The following is a 12,322-nucleotide window of genomic DNA, read 5'->3' on the forward strand; positions in this document are numbered from 1 at the left end:
TCCACAGTAGTGTCCTCTGCCCCCCCCTTCCCCCACAGTAGTGTTTCCTTACCCCTCTCCCCCCCCCGTGTCCTCTGCCCGCTTCACATCTCATCGCTCCCCTCCCCACTATAGTGTCCTCTGCCCCTCTCCCCCCCACAGTAGAGTCCTGTATCCCCTAATGAAGTGTCCTCTGCCCCCTTCACATCATCCACCCAATTGTAGTGTCCTTTGCCCCCCTTCCCCACAGTAGTGTCCTGTATCCCCCACCCCCGACCAGTGTGCCCTCTGCCCCCTTAAAATCAGCACCCCCCCCCCACTGTACTGTCCTCTGCCTCCTTCCCCCCAGTAGTGTCCTGTACCCACTCCAAAACAGTGCCCCCCCCACGGTCCTCTGCCCCCCCTCCCCATTGTAGTGTCCTCTGCCCCCTTCCCCCCCACAGTAGTGTCATGTACCCCCTCCATGCAGTGCCCTCTGCCCCCATCACCCCACTCCACTGTAGTGTCCTCTGCCCCCTTCTCCCACACTAGTGTTCTGTATCCGCCCCCCACCCCAAGGCAGTTTCCTCTGCTCCCTTATTACCCCCCTCCTTCACCACTGTAGTGCCCCCTGCCTCCTCCCCCCCTAGTAGTGTCCTGTACCCACTCCAAAACAGTACCCCCCCCCCATTGTCCTCGGTCCCCCCTCCGACGTTGTCTCCTCTGTCCCACTGACATACCCCCCCCCCCATACACACAGAGCTCTGTGTACAGTAGGTAGTGGGTCTTACTTGCCAGAGTGTGTACAGCAGCAGGGCGGAGATCAAGGGACAGCATAGTGCTGAATTGAAGGTGGGAGCTGCCGGAGTAAAAATTTCATAAGCTGGTGATTCGTTGCTGGGACCACCTAGCAACCAGTCACTGAGGCAGATCCCACCCTCCATCCAACATTATCCTGCCACCCGCTCTCTGCTCTGCAGTGAACAAAAGAGCAGCGGAGGCTAGGGGAAGGCAGAGCCGTGTTCACGATCCACATGTCAGCGCCCACTGGAGGACAGCTTGACCCAAAAGTGGAAGTTCCGCTTTAAGCACTCGTCCCCAGCTCCTCTTGCACAATTGCCACTTTTGAGGAGCAGGGGAGTAGCTGGTACCCAATTTTGAAAAGGTACCGGCTTCCCAGTTCTGTTCTGAGCGCCGCTTGAAAACTGATGTTCTCCTCCCCCCACAGTCTTCTGGGACACTGACAGGTCCCAGAAGACTGCATCCTCCATTCACGATGCGCAGTGTGACAGCTTACAGCTTGCAGCTTCACAGCCGGGTGCCCATAGTGAAGATACCGGCGCCGCTGAGGGAGGAAAGAGGGTGAAGACGGCTGGGCTGAGTTTACTGCTGGATTGTGAGACAAGTGAGTGGCTATTTTTTAAAAGTCAGCAGCTCCAGTTTTTGTAGCTGCAGACTTATTTTTTTCACAGGTGGCTGGAACTCCTCTAACTTTTAGCATATTAAAATGTTGGGTTAAGATTTAGGTATTCGCCTTTGTTTTTCTTTTTAACCAGAGATCCTCATAAGTATAAGCAACAGCCCAGCTGTCAGCTGGGATCATCATATTCCAGATTTTAACAGTCCAAGAGAAGACTAGTCTACGTCAATATAATGCTGATTTTATAAGAAAAGAACGTTTCTGGCAGTTTTGCAGTGCAAGCACAGCTGTCTAGAGATGCACAACTGTACTGCATTTTAGAGGACATATTTCACTGTAGCAATGTCTATTTTCCCATGTTTACGCTGCCCCCAGTCTAGGATTTTTCTTTTTTTTTTTTAAACAAGGTTTATGTTTCAAAATAAAACATTTTAAAACAAATACAAATAACCTCTTAAGTGGGTAGATCTGTGCTGTTCATTTCACATTGCCAGAATGACTGAAAATCTTCACAGAGCTTTGAAAGAAGTTGCCAGCTGGACATGTTCTGATAATTCATAACCTGCCAAACCAACATTCTTGTAAGCCAACAAGAACGCTGGCTTTCCAGAAGTGCAGTTTCTAAAGAGGATTTCGTATCTGCTATTTCAGAGGCAAGGATTTTACTATTCTATTGGTTTTTCAGGATTGCAGTTTAATAGTTCTTCAGGTTGTCTGGCAAGCGGGCCAACTTACTGGGCAGGTCTCTAGCGCTATTAGAAGTGCATGTTTCTTTCCAGTGTACAGATTTCCATTACACAGACAGCTCTCAGCAAAGACACTGCAGCCCCTTCATACTAAGGAAAAAATGTTCTGTATACTGTTTACTTTACATACAAAGAAGGCAGCTCAAGTCTGCTTCCACAATGTTCACGTCCAGCTTATTAATACATAAAAAACTATGTTTGCCCAAATAAAATAAAAAAATAACACAAAGGACACTTCTTACTTTTAGTGACATGTGTCCCTTGTACTGCTGTGCCCTCAATCTTCCTCCTTTGATGCCCCCCACCCCTATAATCTTCTGGTGCAATGAAGGGTTAAGAGTAGGGATAGACTGATTATCAGCAAGGCCGAAATATCGGGGGCCGATATGCACTTTCCCAGATATACCGGTATCGGCCCCGGAACTGGCCGATATTGCCAATATTTTTGTGACGTCATTCTGCCTTCTTAGGCCGCCTCCCTCACCTTGGACAGCCTCGCCTGGAGTCGGGAATAGTTTTGCAGGAGTGTATCACAGCCATACACCCACCCACAGCAGCCCAGTGCCTGCCAGCCACCCACATCCACAGGCCCTGTACCAGCCAGCCACCCACAGGCCCTGTACCTGCCAGCCACAGGCACTGTACCAGTCAGCTAGCCACACACAGCCCGTGTCAGCAACCCACCCACCCACCACAGGGTGCCAGACAGCCAGCCACCCACCACAAGGTGCCAGACAGCCAACCACCCACCACAGGGTGCCAGACAGCCAGCCACCCACCACAAGGTGCCAGACAGCCAACCACCCACCACAGGGTGCCAGACAGCCAGCCACTCACAGGCCCTGTACCAGCCAGTCACAGGCACTGTACCAGCCAGCCTCCCACAGCCCCTGTGCCAGCCACCCACCTACCACAGTGTGCCAGCCACCCACCACAGAGTGATAACCAGCCACCGACCACAGGGTGCCAGACAGCCAACCACCCACCACAGGGTGCCAGCCAGCCATCCACCACAGGGTGCCAGCCAGCCAGCCACCCACCACAGGGTACCAGACAGCCAGCCACCCACCCACCACAGGGTGCCAGCAAGCCACCCATTAAGCATTATACAAAAATTAACATGTTCAGTACCAGATTTGTGTCAAAAATTGTCTTTATTTTTCAAAACTTTAAATGTACATAATATCGGCCGATACCGATACGTTGTGACCAAAATATCGGTATCGGCCCTGAAAAAAACTTATCGGTCTATCCCTAGTTAAGAGAACTAAGAGAGCCGTAACAGGTACTCATCAAGAGTGCCCAACTACTCCTGCCCTTTATACCCAGCTGCTTCATTCATAGAATCTGGTAGTAAAGCTTCTATGCAAAAAACACAAGCTATGAATGGAAGAGTGCTGAACTATCAATCATCCACCCATTTTCCATTCATAGGTTGTTTCTTATTCATAGAAGCTGTAGTACAGGCTTTCACGATTGAAGAAGTTGGGCAGAGAATTGGCAAAAAAAAAAGTTTTGAAAATTGTGCAGGAGTCTTAAAAAAAAACAAAAAACAAGGACAAAAATACACCACAGTGTAGGTTCACAGTGTCAACCCTCGACACCAGTGGTCCCTTAAATCCGGTCCTCAGGGCCCACTAACAGGCCAGATTTTAGGTATTACCTTGGGGAGATGCAGACTAGAGTACTGCAATCACTGAGCAGCAAATTATATCACCTGGGATGTAATTTCAGTTATCTTGCAAACCTGGCCTGTTAGTGGGCCCTGAGGACCAGGGTTGAGGACCACTGCTCTACACTTCTCCCCTTCACATACTGCCCCCATCATACACATGCCCCCCATGAGCATAGTCTCTGATCTGTTAGAATGGGTATATCCTCTGCACTTCTCTCCTTCACATACTCTCCCATCATACACATGCCACCCATGAGCATACTCCCGGATCTGTTAGAATGGGTATACCCTCTGCCCTTCTCCCCTTCACATACTGCCCCCATCATACACATGCCACCCACTAGCATAGTCTCTGATTTATTAGAATGGTTATACCCTCTGCACTTCTCCCCTTCACAATTAGAATGGGTATACCCTCTGCACTTCTCCCCTTCACATACTGCCCCCATCATACACATGCCACCCACGAGCATAGTCTTTGATCTGTTAGAAGGGGTATGTCATTTAGGGCTCGTTTACACTTGCTTAAAAACATGGCTTTGGACAGGCTTTTTTAAAGTTCTCTGAATGCCAGTCAAAGCACCCGTTACTAAATAAAATGGTTAGCTTACAGTCCTGTTTACACCTTGCTTTTGCTTTGCTTCAAAATTTATATCCCATGTCTCAGTGGTGCTTCAAAATGTCTTCAAAGCCTCTATAGAAGTCTATGAGCTTTTGAGAGGCTTTAATTCAGCTTAAGCTTCACTTTGTTTTGGAGGTATTGAGGTATGAGATATCAACACACACACAAGGGCATCTGCCAAGCTTCATTAAAGCACCAAAGCATCACCGAAGCATCATCGAATCACCATCGAAGAATCACATAAGCATCAAAAACACATCAAAAAAGCCTGTTGAAGTGGTAGATTCTTTCATGTGTGTTGAAGTCGTAACAAGTGTAAATGAGCCCTTACTGCACAAAATTCAAGTACCTAATAATACATTAGAAAACACATACCGAACACTCAAACATCCCAACTGTCACTAATAATATATTTTTTGAAATAAGGTATGTAGCTCTTGCTCTACAAAAATAAAGTGGTTAAGTTTATACATTCATTATTTTAGTATATTTGTTCAGTTATATACATGCAAAATTCCTGCTTTCACACAGTAGCAGCAGAATGTGCAGACCTGGTTAATTCTTCTTGCAGCTGGGTGTGATCAGGGGGGAAGAACTTAACAACAAACTTCAGAACTACAGTCTTGGGTCCTGTGAGAAGAAAAAGAAAGAAATCCATTGTACGGCACTACAGACTATGCTGCTAAGCTATGGTAGGACTCTGCTAACTAAACACAGAAAGATATACCCACTTCTGATCTGCTTTATGATGGGCTTAATAAGGTCCAGCCATACCTGAAAGAACACACAATTATAAATATATTTATTGTTGGCTGTAAAACAGTTGGCAAGATAGTCAATGCTATTAACAAAATCATGAAAAACAAAATACAGCAGGAGTGATGAATTGGTAATCTTCACAGTCTTGGATTGTTAAAAGAGCAGCAAAGCTTTCTTTTACTAATGTAAGAGTAAAATTTGGTCATTATAAAATGTAAAATTGCATGTTTTAAGTCTACATTCTTACATTATGTTTGTTTACCTGTAAATGTCAGGCGATATATTACTGCCTTGAGTTGCTGTATTTACATAGATTGTCTGTATAACAGGTTTTGTGGTCCTCTACAAATGGCGCCGCTCACTTTTCTATTAGTGTGTACATGTGTGGCGGGGCTTCGTCTTAGCTATAATGGCGCTTGTTTACCTGTGATGCCGCCGACTTGTCCTCAGCCTTTGAGAAAGCCAGGATAGGTGCAATGCGTCAGGCAGGCGGTGACGTCATCACTCTGGGCAGGACGAGGACGCCATTTTGCTGAAGTTTGTACTGTGGATGATTTTATGGTCTCTACATACGGTTTTACTCTACTTTCTTGTGGGTGGTATTTTTACCTATTATAAATATAGTCTAGTTGTCTACACTATTAGTTTATTTCTTTGTGCTTTTGTAGGGTATACCTGCTGGAGGAGTGGAGGAGAGATCTAAAAAAAGGACCATAAGTTTGCCCTAACTTCATGCATCTGAAACGATTGTTGACCTCCATTTTGTTGTGGAGGCCACAAGTTATAGTAAGAAGATACCCATAGGGGGTCTTTGGTGGTGGGAACACTGATGGTCCATGTATGGTGAAGAGTCTGGTGCTCACTGGATTACCAAGAAGATTTGGATTTTCATTGCACAGAACTGTAGTGGTAGATGGGACTTGGCTATAGAATGGACACTTATCTTTATATTGGTGCTGTTGCACGTTAAAACATTTGCATTTGTATGCTCTCCCATCTTAAATGGATCGTGTATGGGACATTTTCTTTTTAATAGTTTTTATTTTTTTGCACTTTGATATATTTACTAAGTATTCCTGATATATTTATATATTTTGGGTATTGTAATACTTATTTAAAGACCTTCACTTTATCTTCTTTTTTCTTAATATTCAGTCATTGAAGTCAAGAGAAATTTGACTCACTATCCTTATATTGAGCAGCAAGAAAGCAGAAGTCCCCTTGGCAGGAAGGACAGAGCTGTAAATTAAATTTGTATGTCATCTGACAATTATACTTCTGGTGTTTTCTAGGGTCTCCCACATTCCTGTCACTAGGATTACCTATTTATACTGCGATCAGATATAAAGTGCATTCATAAAATATTCAGACCCCCTTCATTTTTTCAATTTTGTTAAGTTGCAGCCTGATACTACAGTTATTTAAATGGTTTTTCTAATTAATCTACCCCATAATCACAGAATTTTAGAAATGACCGTGGATTTCTGAATATGGGTCTGAATACGTTATGAATGTACTGTATAAAAAAGTAAAATAATAATTATATTGTAACCTTATTCCAAAAAAAATGAAAGCATGTCATTCACTCGTGTCTTGTCCCTGCAAACATGGTTGTTCCAGTAAGTCTCTAAGGGAAGACAGAAAGGTTGGGAAGTTCCTATTTGCCATTTTAAAAGCCACATACCATGATTTTCCTGTGATCCTGAAATTCCAGTCCAAAGTAATCACCTTCAACTAGGTTAAGGTGGCTGGAGACAGCATCCAGCAGTGCTTTACCAGGGGCCCTCATCTGAAAGACAAAAGACATCTCAAACTGTAAGACATTGCAGGCTAAACCAGTACTTGTAAAATATGAGAAAATGTAAACCTTCACATTTATAAATATTTCACCACAAAGAATTCTGCTTACTGAATGGGTACTGTGTAACTTGTAACTCAAATTCAAAGCCGTTTGGAGTCAGACTGGTTGCGTTTTATCAGACAAGCAAAGTAGTTACCTTCTGTCCGCGTTCTTGTGTGCTAACAAGCATTATGCGTCATGCTTTAACATGATGGGTGCTCATACATTTTTTGAGAATGCAGTTCACTTAAAGACATAGTAATTGTGTGCACTGCAAAGAGCTTTGATTGGCAATGTGTATTAGGGTGCCATTTTGAAGCAATAGCACCAAAACCAACAATTTGCATAACGCTCCTTATAACAGAGTGATGGCATAAATGGGGCCTCTGAGTCACTGTCCTGAAACAACCATGAAAACTAGAGAGATCAAAGTACATTCCTCATCTGCATATTTGTTCCACGTGACTCAAGCTCTTAAAACCAAAGGGTAAGTACCACCACCAGGCAACTGCCTTTCTCAGAAGGAGAGATCAGAAATGGTACGCTCTCATAGATTTCCTCTCATTTTTAATTTTAACTTAAAGAGACAATATCACCTTGCCCATTCAGGGCACCCACAATAATTACTCTCACCTTAACCCCCCCCCCCCCCCTGCCTAAGCCTCATCTGAACTTTACACACCAGTGCTTCTAGGAAGGGGGGGGGGGATGTGGCTTTCAGCACTGGCTGCAGTGGAGGCAGAAGCTGTGAGGGAGTACTGATAAGTAAAACTGATGAGGGGGGTGGGCTTTATGTTGATACTGTCATTGTCCTGAATTGGCAACAGTGTCTCTTTAGAGAGATTCTATTCACCATATCATTCACGTAAACAGAATTTTCCCATAGGATTATTTACCTGTAAAAGCCTCCCCAGTGTAAAAATAAAAAAGCCCTGGGGACTGCTGCTGGGTGCCATCTTAGATGTGGTTAGCAGTCCCAGCAGACTCAGAGCTGTCACTAAAGTTACACTTTTTATTATTCCCCTAGCTCCTACCCTGATAGCTACATAAAAGGTTGTGTGAGGAGTAATTAGACATCCCCAGAATATGAGCAGGATATGACCTGCAAGGAGGGAGAAAACTGAGCTAGAAAATTGAGTAGTCAAACTTTCCAGCAAGTATAAGGGTTCATGCACTCAGGATGTTTTTACAGCTGCTGTTAAGGGTGTCTGATGTTTTTTTTACTGCTTCTAAATGCCCCTACATGTTCGCCCATGTGTCAATGCCCAGATAGGCCCCATGCACACAGGGCGTTTTTGCAGCTGCTTTTAGAAGCGTCAGACATTTTTTTTTTGCAGCTTAAAAACACCCCTCCATGCTATTCTATGGCCTCATGCACACACAGGCTCTTAGGAGCTCCAAGTGGCATAGGCTTTTTTAAGCTGCAAAAAAACCCAGGGCCTGTGCGTTCTGATGACCAGTGTCAGAGCTGTAAAAACATCTGATGCTGCTAAAGGCTGATTAACGTTGCTTATACAGCGTCAAGCCACGTTATACGTTTTTTTTAATGTGAAAATCAATGGTTCCCTATGGGAGCCTATTGATTTGAATGAAAGTCGCATCACAAGTCGGATCAGAATGATCCGACTTGTGGTGCGACTTGCGCTCGGAGGATCTTGAGGGGGAACTCCATGCCAAAAGACCCTTCGGTTTGATATGGATTTTGAGGGGAGCCCCACGCAGAAAAAATGGTGCGGGGTCCCGCCCCAAAATCCATACTAGACCCTTATCCGAGCACGCAGCCCCGGCAGGTCATGAAAGGGGAGGGGAAAAGGGTGGAAAAGCAAACGGCCCCACCTCCCCTGGACCATACCAGGCCACACGCCCTCAACATGTGGGGGGGGGGGGTGGTTGGGTGCTTTGGGGCGGGGGGAGCTCTGCACCCCCCACCCCAAAGCACTTGTCCCCAGGGGAGAAGACCAGAGGGGAGAAAATCGAAGGCAGATTTTTAATAAAGGACTTCTCAAAACGTCTCCTGTCATTATTTTCACACTGCCTTTTATGGGGTGAATGGGTAGGGGTACAATGTACCCCATACCCATTCACATAGGGAGGGTTCCGGGATCTGGGGGGCCCCCTTGTTACAGGGGGCATCCAGATTCCGATAAGCCCCATGCCTGCAGACCCCCACAACCACCGCCCAGGGATGTTGGGAAGAGGCCCTTGTCCCCCTGCCCAAAGCACCCACCCCCCCATGTTGAGGGCATGTGGCCTGGTATAGTCCAAGGGGGTGGGGGTGCTCGCTCATCCGCTCCCCTTTCCTGACCTGCCAGGCAGCATGCTCGGATAAGGGTCTGGTATGGATTTTGGGGGAGACCCCACGCCATTTGTCGGCATGGAGCTACCCTCAAAATCTATACTAGACCCGAAGGGCCTGGTTTGGAACCTGGGGGGAACCCCCATGCCATTTTTTTCCCCATTTTGGTGTGGAGTTCCCCCTCCAGATCCTCAGATCGCATGTCGCACCACAAGTCGGATCATCCTGATCCGACTTGTGATGCAGCTTCCATTCAAATAAATGGACTGAAAGCCATATCAAAAATGGCTCCTAGGCAACCATTGATTTTGAATGGAGGCAGAAAAACGCTGCTGAAAGCCAGCGCGGCCAAACTTGCAATAACGCCAATGGAAAAAGCTACTAAAAGCACGTTTTTACAGCTGCTTTTTCCTGGCGTTAGAAGTGGCTCTGAAGCTTGTTTTTTCTGACACCCTTAAAAGGCACATAACAAGTGAATAAAAAAATAAGTAATTAATGGAAAGGAAGAACACTGAAAGTACCATACAATTTTTGTAAGCTGGTAAAAAAGTCTCCCTAAACATACCCTTTTGGTGTAAAACAGTATACCATGACTATCAAATTTTTAAAATGAGCAGTAGTGGGTTAATAAAAACAGATTATATAAATCCACTCCACATAATCCCACAATATTTTTGGATGTCTTGTGACAAACACGGTTTTATGAAAATTAGCTGTTCTGCACGACTTGTCTGTTGCTTCTGAAAAAAATTAAAAATAATCCAAAACAGCTAGGAAAAATCTTAATCCTTTAAATTTCAGTGCCATTTTTTTGCAACCAATAAATGCATATTTTAGATACGAAAATTAGTTAAAACTCTTAAACATTATATACGCAGGGCAATAAAATGGTGGTTGTTGCATTTCGTTTTATGTTTTACACATCTTTTTAAACATTTTGCTGGGATTAATAAAGTGTATTCTTTTTTTTTTACTTTTTCCTGCAAACTTTAGTTTATTTCAACTTTGTTATCACATAACACATAGTTATCACTATGACAGTACACCATAGGCGTGCGTAGGGGCTGTGCCAGGTGTGCCCAGGCACACCCTAATCACTATGTTTGGTGCTGATTCCCACTATTACCCAGGCTTCCCACCCCGCAGTGATGCTGACTTCTCTCTATATAGTAAACTATGTTTACGATGCTTCAGATGGGGAATGAACAGGAAGCCACTCAGGACAGAGCACTTTTCATTCATTCATTGTATGGTGCAGCTGAGGCTGCAGAGAAAGGCATGTGTGTTTGAGCTTTGGGCTGCACACACCAATGCAGTACACTGTAATTACAGGTTTTCTTTAATGACATATTAAGTGTCTATCAGACCCCAGGTGTCTCCCCAACCCGTCATTGAACTTAATAGAGCACATATCTCTCTCCATTAGCTGCTTTCCCATCCACAGCAGTTAGGGAATGACAGAGCTGAAGCTGGAAAAGAGGTAATAAAAGTCACTCCCCCATTCATTCAACACAATAATGACCAGCAAGCAGATGTTTACTGTGCTTCATTAACCCTACTCGGTGACATCCGCAAAGTCAAGCCAGTTTTGGGCCCACAAGTGACACATCAGAGCCCAGGATACATGGTGGGGTAAGAGCCCAGGATACATGGCAGGGTAAAGCTGGATACACACTATACAATTGACTTTGGATTTTTTCCTTTAGACTTACCAAAACCAAATAATATGAGGTCAGACCTAAACACTTTCAACTAGTATGCAATCAGGCAGACCCCTGCATAACATAGTTGGAGGTAGATCTAAAGGAAATCTACCAACAAAAGTTGTATAGTGTGTATCCAGCTTAAGGCAGCTGCTGAAAACACATCCGCCTGAAAATTGAAAGTTGGCTTTACAAGAGGCTGCTAAAGGAGCTGGAAGTGTTTTTTTAAAGCCATTGATACCAGCACTATTTATAAAGGCACTGGGACTCAAGAGGTTAAAGTATATCTAAACCCCAGAACAAAAATATAATGTAATGCAGTTTACCAGTCCTTACATATAGTGGCTGCATTAGTTATTGGCATCTGCTTTTTAAGGGTTTTTTCCCCTAATTTTCATATGGTGATCAGTGATACCCTTTCCTTGCTGGGGTGACCATGCTCAATCACTATGCTGTATCTATGGAATTGTTACTCAAGGACCTAAACCAGCTCCCCCTGTCTTCTTTTCCATAAAACAGGGAAAAGTAGTCCACAAAAAACTGATATTAACATAACACTGGTAGACAGCACAGCAATTTATGACTGGATTTCAGTTTTTTTCTTAAAACACTTATTGAGCAGATATATCAGAACACTTCCAATTGTATACTTAACAGAACAAAAGAAGGCAAGTAAGAGAAGTTGACTGTTAAGGTTAGTATTTGTACCCATCTGCAGCACTACACAAAGTGGCATCAGTAGAGAGTGCTTCCAAGTAACAGAGTACCAGTCTGAACTACACCCTAGCCTCTGTTCCTTGTTCTCAGTAGGCCATAACAAGTTTTGTTGTCACAAATCAACTCCTATTAATGAGAAAGAAGAAAATTTGCTACTGCTGATTTTAAAGCCCTATAAAATGGGAAATCTGCTTTATTTGACAAGTTCATTGTAAAGTGTGACAAAGTAGGTAAAGTTTATAGGCAACACTTAGCGCTATAAAGTAAACAATAAATGAACAATTTGCACATTAATGTCATTCAATATCCATCCTATTGTATTCCAGAGTAGTACATCTTGGGACTCTGGTTGTATTATACAAGTAATGTTGGGCCTTAAGCTGGCCATACATGGATCGAAATTCGGTGGGTTCAGCAGGGACTCATCGATCAACTTTGTCACGACCAGCATGGCAGATTTTTTTACATTCGAATACTGCTGGCGGCCATAGCAGTAATCACTGGGTTCTGCCAACCGAGAAAGCTCCACATGCACGCTGTGGAAGGCAGGCCAGGTACATGGTAGAAGGAAAGAAAATCAAGTCAT

General features: G+C 44.4%; 1 protein-coding gene across 3 annotated transcripts in view; it reads right to left on the reverse strand.

Moving 5' to 3' along the window:
- Positions 1-12,322, reverse strand: part of FARP1 (FERM, ARH/RhoGEF and pleckstrin domain protein 1) — a 323,137-nt gene that overhangs the window by 128,532 nt on the left and 182,283 nt on the right. For all 3 annotated transcript variants that reach the window (XM_082246158.1, XM_082246159.1, XM_082246157.1), the window contains exons 3-5: positions 6,865-6,969; positions 5,153-5,195; positions 4,973-5,051 (exon numbers count right to left, since the gene is read on the reverse strand). In XM_082246158.1, the coding sequence (XP_082102284.1) occupies positions 4,973-5,051; positions 5,153-5,195; positions 6,865-6,969 (227 nt within the window). The remainder of the gene's footprint in view (positions 1-4,972; positions 5,052-5,152; positions 5,196-6,864; positions 6,970-12,322) is intronic.

The sequence above is a fragment of the Pelophylax lessonae genome (genome assembly GCF_965119305.1).
Source record: "Pelophylax lessonae genome assembly, chromosome: 2".
In the NCBI taxonomy this organism is placed as follows: Eukaryota; Metazoa; Chordata; class Amphibia; order Anura; family Ranidae; genus Pelophylax; species Pelophylax lessonae.